The sequence below is a fragment of the Pristiophorus japonicus genome, chromosome 14 (assembly GCF_044704955.1).
Source record: "Pristiophorus japonicus isolate sPriJap1 chromosome 14, sPriJap1.hap1, whole genome shotgun sequence".
In the NCBI taxonomy this organism is placed as follows: domain Eukaryota; kingdom Metazoa; phylum Chordata; class Chondrichthyes; family Pristiophoridae; genus Pristiophorus; species Pristiophorus japonicus.
In genome coordinates, this window is record NC_091990.1 from 130,865,356 (window position 1) to 130,884,218 (window position 18,863).

Sequence of the window (18,863 nt, forward strand, 5' to 3'; positions counted from 1 at the left end):
TTTCATTTAACTTCCAGCAGCATCAGATCCAAATGTTAATGCAACTTGACTGATGGAGGCCCGGACGTCGCCGGAGGGATGCGAGGGCGGAGAGCGTAGATAGGACTCAAACCTGTGGTCGGAGGCTCACTGGATGCCGTTGGGGTTCGGGTGAAGCAGCTGAGTCAGCCACATCCATTGGGGAGCGAAAGGCTTGGTAGCAGAAAGGTCCAGGTGCAAAGTCTTGGCAGCAGCCCTCCTATATGTCTACATCTCAGAGACATGGACCAGATACAGTAGATTCCTCAAAGCGCTGGAGATGTACCACCAGCGCTTCCTCTGCAAGATCCTGCAAATCCACTTGAAGGATAGACGCACCAACATTGGTGTTCTCGCTCAGGCCAACATCCCCAGCATCAAAGCACTGACCACACTCAACCAGCTCCATTAGATGGGCCACATCGTCCACATGCCCGACACGAGACTCCCAAAGCAAGCGCTCTACTCAGAACTCCTACATGGCAAACGAGCCCCAAGTGGGCATAGGAAACATTTCAAGGACACCCTCAAAGCCTCCTTGATAAAGTGCAACATCCCCAACCACACCTGGGAGTCCCTGGCCCAAGCCCACCCAAAGTGGAGGAAGAGCATCCGGGAGGGCACGGAGCACCTTGAGTCTCGTTACTGAGAGCATGCAGAAATCAAGCGGAGACGGCGGAAGGAGCGTGCGGCAAACCAGGCTCCCCATCCACCCTTTCCTTTAACCACTGTCTGCGCCACGTGACAGAGACTGTAATTCCCGTATTGGACTATACAGCCACCTGAGAACTCATTTTTAGAGTGGAAGCAAGTTTCCTTGATTTCGAGGGACCGCCTATGATGCCCTACAAAAAAATGGTTTTCCCCCAGGGGTGTCAACATTGAGCTTTTCAATTCTTTAAACAAAACTGCTCACCAATCAAATGTTAAACTAAAGCTGGTCCGAAGAACGGATATTTATTTCAATTTTATAGTGGCCAGAACTTAAATTTAAAACTGGATGATCAGAAAAGCTAGAGCCATTTAGACAGCATTTGCTTCTGAATGGAACAAGAAAATCAATTTCACAGATGGCTCTATTTTCTGAACAGTAGTCAAAACTTATTAATTTTGAAATAATTACATGCAAGAAAAACCACAGAAAAGTAGACTTTATGAACATTTTTATTGTATTTCATTGAAACAAATGTTTCCCTTAGTGATTTTAGGTCTACACGTGCTATAAAAACAATGTGCATTTATATAGCGCCTTTAATGAGCGGGAGCGGAATCTGACAAAAAAAATGACAGAGGAGATATTCGGACTGGTGACTAAGAAGCATCTTAGAGGAGAAGTACAGAAAAGTTTCCAGAGCTCAGGATTTAGACAGCTGAAGGCATGGATATCAAAGGTGGGGTGAAGGTCATGGGTTATTCATAAGAGGCCAAAGTTGGAGGAGCAGAGTTCTCAGAGGCTTGTAAGTTACGGTTTGGGAGGGCGAACCTTCCGAGGGATTTGAAGTTTATACGTTTAAAATAAACTCTCACATATTTGTTGATGCGTTGAAATAATCCCTTCTGAATTACCTATATTTACAGTTGTGCTAAGGATATAAATGTATCTAATGCTTACACCTGTTGGAATATACTCTTCTAGTCAACTAGATTCAGAAGTGCTCTTCTAGTTTTCATTGTAAATAGTTTGTCTCAGAATAGACACTTAAGTTAAGAAATCAAACAGTGGCAACAATAAAATATATTTCAGCACAAATCTGCAATCTCAGTAGTGGTGTTTGTTACGTCTTTAGATGCTCTGGTAATGACTCCACGTGGCAATGCGTTTGTTGTACAGGCAACTCTCGATTATCCGGGTCCCTCGGGGATTGGACTATAGCGGGTAAACGATTTCTCCGTTAGAGCGAGTTGACATTACAGTTAATGCTTACAGTACTGCAGGTGTGCTCTCACCAATAGCTATAGCATATCTTCTAATCCTTGAATTCTAGTCCTCTAGATCTAAAGGCCATTAGGCTTGTTGATTACTTCCTGTAACTGTTCATGGCATTTTAATAAATTATGAGAGGCAGTGGACCTATGTGCGAGCAGCAGCGGGAGCGGAGGCAATGCAGAGCGCTTAAAAGCAGCGTGGCAAGTGCAGGCTCGACAGAGGCAGTGGACCTGTGTGTGAGCAGCAGTGGGAGCTGAGGCAAGGCAGAGCGCTTAAAAGCAAGGCTCAACAGGCAACATTCGAAAGGAACATCAGAGTTTCAAAGTGACATCACACACACGGAATTTTAAATGCCGTTACAACAGTTTCCTGTTGCATCCGTGTGGGGATAATCGAGAGTTGCCTGTACTTAAACTGTAGTGACCTTAGTCCTTTATTGATAACTCCAGAGTGAGGATCACACCTGGTGGCCTGCCTTTTATACTAAGCCTGGCACACCTGTACAGGTAACCTACAAGTCTCCCATTGCTGTGCCCTCTGGTGGCACACCTTGTAAGTACAAGCAGTAACCATGTAGGATACATGACAGTGTTCTTAACAATTTTTGCATTTCAAAGTGATCCATGCCATTCCCAAATGGGTCACTGAGGCAACAATCTGCATATTAAAACCAGTAATTGTTTCCTGTGACAGGAAGCAATGATCACCTAATGCACAACCAATTTTTTGTTGCCTGCCTGGCCATCACTTCTTCCCAGTCTGATTCTTGATCTTTTGGAATCGCTCTCTTCAACCTCTATCCATCTTTTTTTTCCTGAGGGATGTGACCAATTTAAATAGAAAAACAACTTTCTGAAAAGTGACAAAGAGAGATTCAATACAAAAAGTGATTTATGTTAAAGTGCATTTGAATTTGTTCTTCCTTTTATATTACTCTCTTGCTTTCAACTGAACGAGAAGAAAGTGGGGAAATCCTTCATCTTTTTTTACATATCTTTGGGAACATCCTTACTATTCGCTACCAATGGTTACAAGATCATCATAAGAACATAAGAATTAGGAGCAGGAGTAGGCTATATGGCCCAAGAATGAGAAGAGGCAATATAAACTAAAGGGTACAATTCTAAAAGGGGTGCAAGAACAGAGAGACTGGGGGTAATATGTGCACAAATCGTTGAAGGTGGCAGGGCAGATTGAGAAAGTGGTTAAAAAAAGCATATGGGATCTTGGGCTTTATAAATAGAGGCATAGAGTACAAAAGCAAGGAAGTTCTGACGAACCTTTATAAAAGCACTGGTTTAGCCTCAATTGGAGTATTGTATCCAAAACTGGGCACCGCACTTTAGAAAGGATGTGAAGGCCTTAGAGAGGGTGCAGAAAAGATTTACAAGAATGGTTCCAAGAATGAGGGACTTCAGTTATGTGAATAGACTGGAGAAGCTGGGGTTGTTCTCCTTAGAGCAGAGAAGGTTGAGTGGAGATTTGATCGAGGTGTTTAAAATCATGAGGGGTCTGGACAGACTAGATAGAGAGAAACTATTCCAATTGGCGGATGTGTCGAGAACCAGAGGACACAGATTTATGGCGATTAGCAGAACCAAAGGCAACATGAAGAAAAAAAAATGATGCAGCGAGTGGTTATAATCTGGAAGGCACTGCCTGAAAGGGTGGTGGAGGCAGATTCAATCGTGACTTTCAAAAGGGAACTAGATAAGTAGAAAGGAAAAAAACTTGCAGGGCTACGGAGAAAGGGCGGGGGAGCGGGACAAGCTGAAGTGCTCGAAGGGCCAAATGGCCTCCCTCTGCCCTGTAACCATTCAATGGGGCCAAGTCTGAGTTGCTCCTATTTTTTTGGAGCAACTGTTTTAGAATGGAGTATCTTAGAAATTGCAATTCTCGGCATTTAGCTTGCTCCAGTTCTCGTCAGTTAGAACAGTTTCAATTTGGAACAGATTTTTTTTTTCCAAAAGGGGGCGTGTCTGCCACTTACACCCATTTTGAAAGTTTAGGCAGTGAAAACTTACTCCAAACTAACTTAGAATGGAGTAGGTGTAGATTTTTGTACGCTCGGAAAAACCTTGTCTACACTTAGAAAATCAGGCGTAGGTTACAAATTAGACGTAGGGAATGGGGGGGGGGAGGTTTAAAGGGAAGTTTACAAACATTAAACACTTCAGTTTTACAAATAAAGAGCCATCATCAATAATAAATGATAAATACATCAATAAATCAACCAATAAATCAATAAAAAAAAATTTTTAAAAATCAATAAATAAAACATTTTCTACTTACCGACTGCAGCACCGGGAGCCCTCCAACAATGTGCTGGGACAGCCCCCGCCCCCCCCCCAGTGTGTCTCTGTCAGTGTCTCTATCTCTGTGTCTGTCTGTGTCTCTCTCACTCTCTGTCTGTCAGTGTCTGTGTTTCTGACAGCGAGGGGAGGGAGGGAGGGGGTGGGGGGAGAATGGAGGGAGGGATGGGGGGGGGGGGGGGGGGGGGAGAAGGGAGGGAGGGGGAGAGGGAGAAAGGAGAGGGAGGCTGAACGGGCCGGGCCCAGTCGGGCCCAAGACTTCGGGCGGGGCCCGCCCCCAGCACTGGATTTACAGGTAGGTGGCCGGGGGTCGGAGGGGGAAAGAGAGTGGGAGCAGGAGTCGGGTGGGGGTGAGGTCGGGTACGGCCCGGGGGGGGGGTCGGGTCCAGGGGAAGGAGGGGGGGGGTGAAGGGAGCGCCAGTCGGGTCCGGGAGGTGGGGAGCGGGAGTCGGGTCGGATCGGGGAAGCGAGAGTTGAGTCGGGTCGGGTCTGGTCCAGGGTCGGGGGCGGGAGAGGGTGTTGAGTCGAGTCGAGTCGGGTCAGGTCCGGGGGCGCGGAGCGGGAGTCGAGTCGGGTCCAGGGGGAGGGGGTTTGCGTGGGCGGGGGGGAAGAGTCGGGTCAGGTCGGAAGGAAGCAGGAGCTGGGTGTGGGAGGTGCAGTCTGATCCACGCAGCCCCAGTGAGGCCATTCAGCCAGGGCTAGGGGCTGCGTGCTTCGGGCCCCTCCCACAGTTTTGGGCGCCTGGAGCTACTGCACATGCGCGGCCACTGTAGTGCGCATGCGCTGAGGTCCCGGAACTGTTTTCAGCGCAGGGACCTGGCTCCGCTCCCCACAGCTCGTGCTGCGCCGCGCCCAGCTCCAGAGGGCCTGCAAGGAGCCGGAGAATCGGTAAGTATTTTTTAGGCGCACTTTGTGGCGCGAAAAACGGGCGTCCAGGTCGGGGCTGCGCCGGTCTAGGCGCGACCCGAAACTTGGGCCCTATGATTCTATCTGCATTCTTCCAGCCAGATATGTGCTTAATTATTTATTTTTCTACTTGAAAGCAGTTCAAGAATCAGTGAAAAAGGGGTGCCCATCATGGATATGGATCTCTCTCTCTCGATCTTCTCTTCCCCTCCTTCCCTGCTTCAGAAGATGAGGCCAGAGATTTAAATTTAGCTAAGTACCTCAGAGTTAACTTGCTGTACAGTAAAGGAGAACTATACAATAATACTATTTTGTTAATAAGTTGCAAGTCAAGGGGTCAATTTCAAATTAAGTTCAACAGATGGTCTTAGATAACTTGTCTCTCAAACAGTACTGTTACCATCCATTTCCAGTCTTTTACGTACTGCATGCCTTCATGATGAGTTGCTTTCCAGTCTTATGAGGTGAAGGAAGCTTACATACAAGGTTTCGAAAATTTATCTTATCTCTAAAAAGCAATGCCCTACTTCCTCAAAGACACATGATTTCTAATTTAGTGACAAACATTTAATTCAATACAAGAAATCAAAGACTTGGTCGAAACAAATCTACCGGAATGTTTTTAAACCTTGGTAGATTGATAATGTCATTGTACCAGGTTAACTTTCAAAAATAATCTTTCCTGGGAGTTTTCTCCTACTCTAAATGTACATTATGTGTAAACATAGAAACATAGAAAATAGGTGCAGGAGTAGGCCATTCAATGAGTTCATTGATGAACATGTAACTTCAGTACCCCATTCCTGCTTTCTCACCATACCCCTTGATCCCCCTAGTAGTAAGGACTACATCTAACTCCTTTTTGAATATATTTTATGAATTGGCCTCAACAACTTCCTGTGGTAGAGAATTACACAGGTTCACCACTCTCTGGGTGAAGAAGTTTCTCCTCATCTTGGTCCTAAATGGCTTACCCCTTATCCTTAGACTGTGATCCCTGGTTCTGGACTTCCCCAACATTGGGAACATTCTTTCTGCATCTAACCTGTCTAAACCCATCAGAATTTTAAACGTTTCTATGAGATCCCCTCTCATTCATCTGAACTCCAGTGAATACAAGTCCAGTTGATCCAGTCTTTCTTGATATGTCAGTCCCGCCATCCCGGGAATCAGTCTGGTGAACCTTCGCTGCACTCCCTCAATAGCAAGAATGTCCTTCCTCAAGTTAGGAGACCAAAACTGTACACAATACTCCAGGTGTGGCCTCACCAAGGCCCTGTATAACTATAGTAACACATCCCTGTCCCTGTACTCAAATCCCCTCGCTATGAAGGCCAACATGCCATTTGCTTTCTTAACCGCCTGCTGTACCTGCATGCCAACCTTCAATGACTGATGTACCATGACACCCAGGTCTCGTTGCACCTCCCCTTTTCCTAATCTGTCACCATTCAGATAATAGTCTGTCTCTCTGTTTTTACCACCAAAGTGGATAACCTCACATTTATCCACATTATACTTCATCTGCCATGCATTTGCTCACTTACCTAACCTATCCAAGTCACTCTGCAGCCTCATAGCATCCTCCTCGCAGCTCACACTGCCACCCAACTTAGTGTCATTCGCCAATTTGGAGAAACTACATTTAATCCCCTCGTCTAAATCATTAACGTACAATGTAAACAGCTGGGGCCCCAGCACAGAACCTTGCGGTACCCCACTAGTCACTGCCTGCCATTCTGAAAAGTACCCATTTACTCCTACTCATTGCTTCCTGTCTTCCAACCAGTTCTCAATCCATGTCAGCACACTACCCCCAATCCCATGTGCTTTAACTTTGCACATTAATCTCTTGTGTGGTACCTTGTCGAAAGCCTTCTGAAAGTCCAAATACACCACATCAACTGGTTCTCCCATGTCCACTCTACTGGAAACATCCTCAAAAAATTCCAGAAGATTTGTCAAGCATGATTTCCCTTTCACAAATCCATGCTGACTTGGACCTATCATGTCACCTCTTTCCAAATGCACTGCAATGACATCCTTAATAATTGATTCCATCATTTTACCCACTACCGATGTCAGGCTGACCGGTCTATAATTCCCTGTTTTCTCTCTCCCTCCTTTTTTAAAAAGTGGGCTTACATTGGCTACCCTCCACTCCATAGGAACTGATCCAGAGTCAATGGAATGTTGGAAAATGACTGTCAATGCATCCGCTATTTCCAAGGCCACCTCCTTAAGTACTCTGGGATGCAGTCCATCAGGCCCTGGGGATTTATCGGTCTTCAATCCCATCAATTTCCCCAACACAATTTCCCGACTAATAAGGATTTCCCTCAGTTCCTCCTTCTTACTAGACCCTCTGACCCCTTTTATATCCGGAAGGTTGTTTGTGTCCTCCTTAGTGAATACCGAACCAAAGTACTTGTTCAATTGGTCTGCCATTTCTTTGTTCCCCGTTATGACTTCCCCTTGTTCTGACTGTAGGGGACCTACATTTGTCTTTATTAACTTTTTTCTCTTTACATGTCAATAGAAGCTTTTGCAGTCTGTCTCAATGTTCCCTGCAAGCTTCCTCTCGTACTCTATTTTCCCTGCCATAATCAAACCCTTTATCCTCCTCTGCTGAGTTCTAAATTTAAGTTTAAAATGTGAGCTAGATGAACACTGGCCATATTTACAGTGAATTATACTGCCTTTGTGAAGTCATGAGGGGTGCAAATTTTAGAAATGCAAAACTCACAATGGGCAAAATGGCCTCCTACCGTGTTGTAAGTTTCTATGATTTTATGAGATCCCCTGGGGACTTTAGACAGGTGAACATAATGGCAGAGATTTTGCAGTTAGCGGCAAAGGAATAGCACTCGACATTCATTATGCTTACAGCTGCCCACAGACATTTTGCAGGCTTTTAAGCGGTAACTTAACAGTTACAAAAGATCATTTCCAGCGCGGTGCCCTCTACAGGGGATCTGAGACCTGTGAGAGCAGGTCAAGCAACAGCATGGCTCTACAACCAATCAGATTTAAGAATTCTCACTGAGACACAAAGATTCTAAACCAGGAAGTATAAATTAGAATATTGAATTCATTGTAAAATTAGCTACAGAACGTGAAATAGAGAGGGAAAGAAAGATGGGATTGAGAGAGAGAGAGAGAGAGAGAGAGAGAGAGAGAGAGAAACTGAAAGAAAAAATAATATATATATTTTTTAAAGTCTCCAATAATTACATTCTGAAGGAATGAGACTCCACACTTGTAAAATTAAAATTTTCAGTGCCAGAGAGGTTGTTTGGCGTGAATTATGATTGATCATACCATTTAAAATTCACATATCTGAATGCACCAGCTCGAACATAGGTAAGTGGGTAACTAGTGGGCAAATACAGCAATTTCATGCCTTTACATGGATTTGAATGCAGAGCCCATCAGCGAGGTATTGTTATAGTGCAGCCTGTGGAGGAGCAGGGTAACTCAGACTGCAACTGCCAGATTTTTGCATTTAACTGCGCACGTGCATACTCCGGAAATTACTGTCTGATTTACTCCATAATGCTGAGCACGGTTTTTCTTAACACAAAATCTTGGCCAATATACTATAATTTTAACATAGTAAGTATCCCAAAGTCTTTTGCCATTGAGTAATTACATTTTTCCTTACTTATCTCGTGTCTAACTAACTGAAGTTTGAACCTTAGATATTTGATTACACTACTAGGATGCTACATTTTCTGTCAAATCTCCACCCCAAACCAAGCACTCTTGTGCCTGGTTAGCTCCTCTACAGCTTTTTTTCCAACTTCCCTCAATTAGATTGAGATGATGAAGCCAAATCGTAAGAAAATAGGAGTATGAAAGTTTTGTTTGAGCCCGTATTCACTGTCTTAGGTAGTCCATTCTATAAATTAATTTTAAAAATGAAAAGTCGTTTTTCTTAATTTCAGGTTTCCCTTCACAATTCAAAAATATTAGATAAAGCAAGATTTAAAACTATTGCTGTGATAACTGACTTAGTCAATATAATCCAGAATGCAGAAAAGATAAACAATTCAATTCTTCTACAAAATTTTGTAGAATTTTTATGAGATTAAGGGGACTAAAGGACTTCCTGGTCCTGAATTCCAGGACTACAGTTTGAATTTATACAGATCTTTATGAAGGCTTATGTCACTTTTGGCCCTCTACTTCATCCACTTGGAATATTTTAAGTTACTCTGCTTTTTACAAACTAAAAGCCTTTATACTAAACGTCAAGGAGTTCAATACTTCAAATGCAGCCCAAGGTACAAACTGAAGAAATTGCTGCAATACTTAACCTACAATGGCAGATTTCGTTTTTTTAAAATATAGTTACGATCATTGTGATTCTGTAACAAATGCCGGATGAGACAGCTGTAGAACCACAAATCCAACAGGGAAGGTCTAGCGCACGCATTGACACGGTCATTGGCTATGGTCAATCAGGCTCAGCTGTGATATCCTTTCCAATCCTCAGGGTCAAATAGACATCTAACAATCAACATTTAGCATCGAACATTGAAAACTGCAGTGCTGCTGATACAATGGAATCATACCCAGCACAAGTCAACACCTTCAGGAGAGGAGGAATAAAAAGAAAGAATCTGAGCAAAAATTGTTCAAGAAAAAAATTTAAATAAAAAAAGAATCGAGTTACGAACTGAATTACTCAAAGCTCACATAAACTTAAAGGAAAGGCATGAGTTCGAGGCCCAGAAGAGGCGAGGGCCCAGGGGCAGCACGAGCCAGCCGACACCGCAATGTGCGTGTGCACTAGGTCCATGCAGCAGAGCTGGTCTCCAATCGTCCTGGTTAATCCTTGCCACTGAACCAAGACCTAGCTAGCTCTGTCAAGCCCTTATGGTGGCTGGTGTGCAACGGCCACCACACTTAAAAAAAAATCCACGCACAGGCATCTTCCATCCTTCAACATGTAGTTCGGGACCTGGAATATTAGGTCCTTCATTGAAACACGTGAATTCATCCCTTTTTGGCGTGGAAGCAAGTCATCCTCAATATGAGGGACCGTCTATGATGATGATGAAACTTAGATTGTTTAAGCAGAGTCTAGAGGCCTGTCACCAAAAGTTTACTTTAATTATGGTGTATAGCTCCTGTAAAAATAAATTAAGTTTATATTTAGTAATGGTAAATGGTTTAGTTGTACAACCTGTTCATCCGGGTTAAAATAGATTCCTGAAGAGCATGGTGTCTCCATAACTCTTTTACAGCTTGTATAAAGTTTAGAATGGCTTCAACAGTGCGGCCTTTCAAGACAAGCCATACACAAACTTGCTTGGCTCTTAGTTCCCACTGATCGTCCCTTCAGGAACCAAGACAAAATCAGGGGCTCTGACATAATGTCCTGGACTTCCTAATCCCAGCATCAAACCCTTCCATAAAGTAGCTGTATTGTGGTACCAGCACTGTAGTCCAGGACTTCATGGCAGAGTTCCCAATTCTGTTGTGTGGAAATGTTTATTTGCATCATGACTGCAGCCATTCTAAACATCATCAGTTCCTTAAGTCACCAAGCACTTTATTCTTGGACATCTCTTCACACAACAAAAAAAGTCAAGGGCGGTGAAAAGCAACAAATTTTAAAAAAATCTCTCTCCAATGTTTTCTCTGCTTATTGTGAAAGTATTTCTTCATGATGTGGTATGGTTCTATGGGTACGGACTGCTTTCCAGAACTCTACAGTGTTACCAGACTGACCACCAACTGCATCCTATATCCTCCATATTCACAAGTTGCAGAGACTACTACAGGTCATTTCACAATATTACCAGAGCATAGCTCATTTATTTACATCAGAAAAATATACATAGTCCTGGGAAACCATCAAAGGTTTTGCACAGTAAACTATCACTTAACATAAACCTCAAAGGAAAACAGCTTTCTGTCAATTTGTGACATCCCACACTAATTAATTATTGACTTTTTAATCCACTTCCTTTCTTACAAAATGGGCCTTGTAGAAATTAAATTCCAGGTGGCTGCAGTGGAATAATAGAGAATAAAGATATTCCTGATGAGCTATTCCAGCGGTATGTGGAGATCACTAAAAAGAAAAGCAGACTTCTAAAAGGGAGGGGGAAATAACAGCGTTGGTCCTTTTTTTCCACATTAACTTCAATTTAGCTTTTATAGAAGGTTGGCATTGTCCACAAGTGCATGCCATAGAATTTCTCGTTAAGTCTAAACATCTGTTCAGTTGCACAGAAAGGAAATAATATCTTTGAAAGGTAGTAGCAGCGGGGCACATATCAAATTTCTACTTTCATGCCAAAATTCAAAAATCGTAAACTTCAGCTCTCGAAATGAAAAGGCAAGGCAAAAATGAAACACTTACCCATGCTGTGGATCAAGAGCAATAGCCCTTGGTTGGTCAAGATCCTGCCAGAAGAGGACCTTTCGAGACAATCCATCTAGATTGGCAACCTCTATCCGATTAGTTTCAGAGTCTGTCCAATAGAGCTTCTTGCCGAGCCAGTCACACGCTAATCCATCTGGTGACACCAGACCAGAGATGATCACTTTCTGCACATTTCCAGTTAGGTTCACGAATGTTTGTTTAATGGCTTCTTCACTCACGTCAGTCCAATAAATCACACCTTCCGAGTACAAAAAGTCCACTGCAGCTGCATCCTCCAGACCACTGACGACTACAGTAGATTCAGGTCTCGCTGTTTCTGCATCTACCAATCTGACGTCCCGCCTATTAGCAAAAAGCAGCAGAGGTGATGCTATGGAGAAACGAGAATACAGTTAGTTACCAGATTTAAAAAAAAATTACCACCGCATCTTAAAAATCCCCCCCCCCACCCCCTCCTATCCTTTTAAGGCCAAACATCAGATCCCAATCATTTTCTGCCCAGGAGCAAGGCAGAACAGTGTACAATGATCCAGCCTCAGACTTTCTTCACTTGCTGGTGATGCAACCTGCCTACATTCAGTGTCCCCCAGCATAATCTTAAAATGATATCAAAACACGCTCACATCCGACAGCATAAAAAGTTGCTGCACCATTACACATCCCAAACAGACGAATCTTAAATACATACTGTAAATAGTTTAAAAATTTCAAACGACGTTATCAAGAAAAGAAAATAATTAACCATGAGAAACAAATCTACTCGAGAGAAGGTTACCAATTGGGCATCTTCATGTCTTTACTCCTACCCCCTCTCATTATTACATTTCAGCAACACTGGGGCAATACTTTGGATACGCACAAGAATTTGGCACGAGAACAAAATCCTACTTTTTCTAAAATCCCAGCAACTACTGTACTGGTTCATTGCCCATCATTACTTTACGCATATGATCTCAATCAGAAAACATCAGTTTCCTAATTCATAAAATACTGGTTCAGTTACATTTTTACCCAACTAAAAATTACTTTCAAATATAATATGGACACACTTCTACATTTAGTTTCTTGGATGTATTTCAGGAGGAGGTGGATTTATTGTGGCACAGTATAATTTCAAGTTTTCTTTATGGACTTACTCAGAACTGTAATTAACAGTTCTGAGAGTTTATCACAGGCCTTTTATACAATTTATCATATAGTCCTGTGTGTTTTGCTATATGGAAGGCGAGGGAAAGAGCAACAGCCTTTTAATAACTTTCCTCTGGTGCCAAAATGCTTTGTCGCGGGTTCCCATGGAAGTGTGGGGGAAGGAACAGAAATAGAAAAACCCAGTTACACTAGCTTGATTAGTGCACCAAGTCATCGCAAGAGTGGCATACATTTGTCGGCAGGATACCTACTTGTACAGAAAGTGGGGCTCACAAGTAGTACAGGAATTGAGCATCAGAAAAGGAAAAACTGGTGAAAGGAACTACAGAAAACATGAAGATGAAAAAGACAAAGACGAAAGTAAGTAGAACCTTTCACATTTTCAGGACAACCCAGAGTGCTTAATAGACAATAAACTACAGGTACTTCACACAGGACTTGACTGCAAGAGTTGGCAAGCTAGCCCGAGTGTGCCCAATCCTGTCCTCAACCAGCATCCATACATGCGCACTTCCAGCAGGAGTTATTGGAATGTCATCAGGAGTCGGAACCCTGGCCAATTTTTCCCTTTCCGAGCATGGGGTGCAGCTAATTATAGTGACAAGTGTTCCAGTTCAGATCAGGTACCAAACCACGATCCTTCCTGTTCTATGTGGCTCAGAATTAAAAGGCCCAATTTTAACCCTTCTCATGCTGAATGGCTTGATGTCCATCTTGTTCACCCACCTGCACAACTGCCAAGTTAAATTCCAAGTATAGTTCCTTCTCGGCAGGAACAGTGCAGGTGGGTGGTTAAGATAGTGGGGGTGTTGCACAGCCTTCTTGACGTGTTCTCGCGCACTCCCCCGTCCCACCACCACCACCATCTTAACCTAGTTGAAAACTGGGCACGAGAGAGCAGACTGCTCTGGGCAGGTAGGTGTCTCCTTTACATTTGCCATATTACGTTAACAGTACCACAACAACATTTTAACTTCCAGATTCGGGAGCCCACATAGGGCAACACTGACAGCCGGAAAATACCGGCTTAATGGAGCAGCCAGAAGAGGTCATGGTAAGTTTCAAAATGTAACTTTTCTGTGGATTCATTATGGACCAGGAATGCTCCCCATGACACCTGCAAGAGGTCCTAGAGGGCAGTCCACAGCTGAAAAATTATACTCCAGTGAGGTGCCAGTAATTTCAGGAAGAAAGGGAAACTGAACAAATTGTAGAATCCATACCATTAAAAAAAATAGGAGGGGGAGCGTGTAAACAGCTGGAAAGCAGCAGTGATCAGCCTGTGTTATGGGTCTCTTCTTCCATACGGATGGACCTGTGTTCCAGTCGCGACACTGCTGGGCTTCGCTGCCCTACAATCCACATTTTAGGTTTTATTACTGGACACTTCCCACAATTTATTTTTTAATTATTGCATAGTAGTAAACCTATAGTGGCCACTGAGTAAAAAATCCTGGTACAACAACCTGGGTAATTGGTTGATCACAAATTAACCCAGCAAAGTTCTAATAGCAGCTTTAAAGAGGTCTTTGAATGAGCTATGTCTAGTATTCACATTTTACATAACTTGCTGTTAACAGTATTACAAAGCACAAAATAAATGCTATCATCAGGAGCTTATAGTTACAAACTTATCCCAGAACTGATAAATATACAGGGATCTAAACTAATCCATAGAAGCATAGCAATTTTTATTGGCTAAGTTAGGTCTTATAGTAGCTCCTTGCCATCAGTTTGTGCTCTGTAACTGAAACAAGAAAAACAGCAGAAAGTTGGGCGAGTATCTTAGTTAAAGAGAACCATTTCCTCTGGTCAAAATTAGTACAGTACTATAAAAATGAATGGGGGGGTCGGGGGAGACTAGAGAGGATCCAGTTAAGGTGAAAACATGTATCGAAAGGGAACATTAATGCATGGCAAGTACTTGCAAGTAATCTAAAGCTTTATACAAAATGATTACTGTTTAAAGATATCCCTCAGTTCAAGAGCTCCTCTTAGCAACTCAGGAGCTTTTACTTAAAAAAAGACGTGCATTTATATAGTGCCCTTCACGACCACTGGATGTCTCAAAGCACTTTACAGCCAATGAAGTACTTTTTGAAGTGCAGTCACTGTTGTAATGTTGGAAACGTGGCAGCCAATTTGCACACAAGCAGCTCCCACAAACAGCAATACGATAATGACCAGATAATCTGTTTTTGTGATGTCGATAAATATTGGCCAGGACACTAGGGATAACTCCCCTGCTCCTCTTCAAAATAGTGCCATGGGATCTTTTACATCCACCTGAGAGAGCAGTTTAACGTCTCATCCAAAAGACGTTAGGAATTTAGGAAGACAGTTTCAATACAGGTATTTTCCAATAAGATTGGATATGGGAAATCCCACAAGTTGTGTCAGTGCTTAGTCTTGCAGCATTCGTGTTCATACATACTGGTCAGGAGCTGTTACTTTCAAACTCAATTTTAAGTGCTTTCTTGCAACAGACAATGTAACTCAACACAAACAAGCAAACCCTACACACCTCAGCCTTTAACCAAAGCCTGCACTACATAAAACTATACTCAAGTTTACAAATCTATTTCTTTAGAAGAGGAAAGAATGGGGCCATTTTCTTTTCTGTTCTTAAGATACAATTTATACAATACAGATACATATTGTGCAATACTTTCATTAAATTTATGGGAAGAGCGAAGAGTCCCTCTGTTCCCATTCAGTCCAGTTACATTCAGTAATTTATGAAACAGAACCGTTGAGTTTATTGTTCACCCAGCCCTTTTGGTAAACTCTTGAAAAGACAGATGCCGAGAGTTCCCGCTTTGGGTACAATCGGCAATCCAGATGCTAATTGCACTCAAAAATTACACTCGTTTCAGAAGTGATTTTTTTTTTGCTCAATTGCCATTTGCATATTGCCAAATGTAAAATCTGCCATGATACAGCGCAATCGGGCAACATTTTAGAACATAACTTTTTTAATTGCCTTTAAAAAAAAATTGCTGGATATATTTAAGAGTGGTAACATGGTGCAGTTATATTCCCCCTAATTGTTTGGGCCGCTGCGTGGGACCTTGAGACAATTGCACGGCCGCACAACTTAAAAGGGAACGTTGGTGTCCAGTCCACCTCCTGTGAATAACCTGATTTTAAATAACTGAAAATGACTTTAAAAAACTATACAGAACCATTTACTAGTTTCATTGGTGTAGTTAGTTTGGATAAATTAAGTATGTTTTAATATTTAAACATTTTTAAAAAGGCGCCCATTAGTGTCGTTGGACCAACTTAATTTTCAAGAGCCTCCTCAACAGCCCGCAAATGGGCACAATTAGCGGAAACTCGCCACTGCGATTAATTCGATCCGAGGGAATGGCCAGTTTTGTGGGCACAGCCAGCTTCCAGCACATGCTTTTTAAACCAGCGCAAAAGAGCGCGGAAACTCAATTTGTGCTGGACGTAACCTACGCTTGAAATTCCACGATTTTTTGCGTTGGTTTGGCCATATTGCGCGGATAAGACCAGCACAACCTAGCAGAAACTCCAGGCCAGAGTCTCGGGTGGTGATTATTCATATGTTGTCTGTATGTATAACAATGAGCAAAAATGATGAGCACTAGGAAGATTCCGGGTTTAGAAGGGTATGTTCCCCTTTGAAGTTCAACTAATTTCTTCAAAAAGTCAATAAAATGTCAACAGTCTTAACATCTGAGTAAACAAAGTTATAATGGTTTGTAACAGTTCCTTTCCTGCATCTTAACCAGACTGCAATTACAGTATGATAATCAGAATTTACATTTGTCCATCTGTTACAAATAACAGATTCCATGATTTGGATTCAAAAGCTATATGGAAACCTATCAAATTTGCAGGGGATAGCAAACTGAGAAGGCAGCTATAGAACTATAAAATATGCAAACTGATGATGAATTTGAAGAAACAAGTATTGTACTTAAATAGGTAAGCATGAAATTTAAATAGATCCAAACTGTCTAGGCAAGTTGGTCAAAAAAAAGTGTGTGGAAACTGTATTTGCCCTGCTTAGACCACAATTTCTGCACAATGTCTAGCTCTTATCACCACACACATAGAGACATTCAAGCCATGGAAAAGAGCACCAAGACTGACCCCCAGCATCAGTTATGAGAAAAGACTGGAGAAACCTGGGCCTTTTGAACAGAGGTGAAGAGAAGTATATAAGATAGTAAACCGTATTGAACAGGTAAACACATGTCAGTACTTCAAAAAGGAAAGTGCAGGACTGATGTCAGGAAGTTTTAATTACCTCACACAGAGCGAGCAATATATGGATTGGTTGGGTCGTGGAAGGAAAAATCTGAAATAATTTAAGAAATAATTAGATGCTGTGATGAAGTGGGGTGTGGGGCGGTAAGGTCTTTCTGGAGGGTTGAGCTAAAATGGGCCAAATGATCTTCCCCATTTGTATGTAGCGTGTGATCAAAGTGTGTTCTGCAACCAAGTGGGCAATTTTAGCTTAAGCCACCCGTGGGGAAATGGACAAGATCGGGTGTAAAGCTTGTTTTTTTTACCGCCTGCCCCATTTTACTCTCCATTGAAGTCATGTTGGGCAGGGTGTAAAGCGGGCGTTCCACCCGATCCCATGGTTTCCCACCTGCCGAGTTAGGTTAAAATGATCCCCCCTCCCCCACAAAAGAGTCAGAAATTTCTCAGCAGCCACTTTAGTTTCCAATAAAGCATTTGAGTCCATTTTAGAATTGAGGTTCCATCATTTTTAAAAGACTGACATACTTAAAAGATATATGTTCTATATATTTCTATGATATCTCTATGCTTAACAGGGCATGAATTTTATTTTCATCATAAGAGCTACTTATTAAAAGTGCTTAAGTGCCAAACAGCAGCAACAAGGTTGGCAGCAAAACCATACAGAATATAAATGGGTGTGTTTTGATCAAAAGCAGTTCGTGCTTGCCAAGACTCAATCACATCCCAATCACCATTCTGACCATAGAATGTCATATTAGTAAAAAAAAAACACCTGGGAACAGGCTATGAGGGTCTTCTACCGGAAGAGAGTACACTCCATGACCAAGTGCTCTAATATGTGCTAACTGAATACTATACATTTTTATTAAAGAGAGGGTTGGTTGAAGATTAATCTGTAAATAATGTGCTTTTTTTATTTTTACAGCTGAAACCAGTTGCTGAAGATTGTTGAGAGATTCATTGGGCAGTCACTGTTGTAGTTCACTCTTCATAGTGCAGCATTTGAAATTCAGCTGTCGGGAGTGCCTGCAGAGCCAGTGAAGGACTAAAGCATAACCTTCAAAGAATGGTGAGACGTGTTGTAACTGTTGGATTCCAACAGTGTTTAGAGCTGTAAAAGTTATTTAGTTTTGTAACTGGATATTCTATTAATTATATGATTCAATCAACTCTTTGGTACATCCTATAACATAACATAGCACGTTACCATATGCGTGACCTAGAAATTGTATGGGGACCCACAGAACACCACCACCAGATCTACTTTCAATCAAAGCTGGATAGTAACTCACGGCTGGCTAGCTTGCAAACAGAATTTTCAAGGCTGTTTCCGTCTCTCCGGGTTGGGAAATAATGCTTGCAGACAAGTTACTAATTGAGCAGGGCTACCATAAAGCAGGTTTTTGAAACAAAAAAAAAATCAGAGGGGTACTTAGTATGCTGTACCAGAGTTTCATGGTGTTAGACTTTATGCATACAGTACACTCCTGATGCAACCAAGAAATAGCACTGACTGCTTCACAACCAGAGGTGGGGGGAGCATTTCAGGGTGAAGGGCGTTTCACTTATATATGTAGCACCTTATGGACATCTTGGCTTTTTAAAGATCTTCACATGTTTTTTGCCTGATGTTTGATTAGGAATTTTAAACATTTCAAATAATTAATAGTCAACAGAGAAACTTTAATATTGAGTACACCACATATAGGGGTCAAGTTTCGGGCAGCGCAGCCCCGACCCGACATCGACGCCCGTTTTTCACGCCCAAAAGCACGTCAAAAACTTGCATAGGAATTCTCGACCTCCCTGCAGGTCCCTCGGAGCTCGGCGCGCAGAGATCAGCAGGGGGGGGGCGGAGCCACAGCGTCACGCCGATTCTGTAAGTGCAGGGGGGGCGGGGCTAACT

The 18,863-nt window shown here is 42.5% G+C and overlaps 1 protein-coding gene across 1 annotated transcript in view; it reads right to left on the reverse strand.

The window, feature by feature from the left end:
• lrp5 (low density lipoprotein receptor-related protein 5) overlaps positions 1-18,863 on the reverse strand; it is a 229,763-nt gene that overhangs the window by 175,976 nt on the left and 34,924 nt on the right. The window contains exon 2 of the mRNA XM_070899615.1: positions 11,540-11,933. Within this exon, the coding sequence (XP_070755716.1) occupies positions 11,540-11,933 (394 nt within the window). The remainder of the gene's footprint in view (positions 1-11,539; positions 11,934-18,863) is intronic.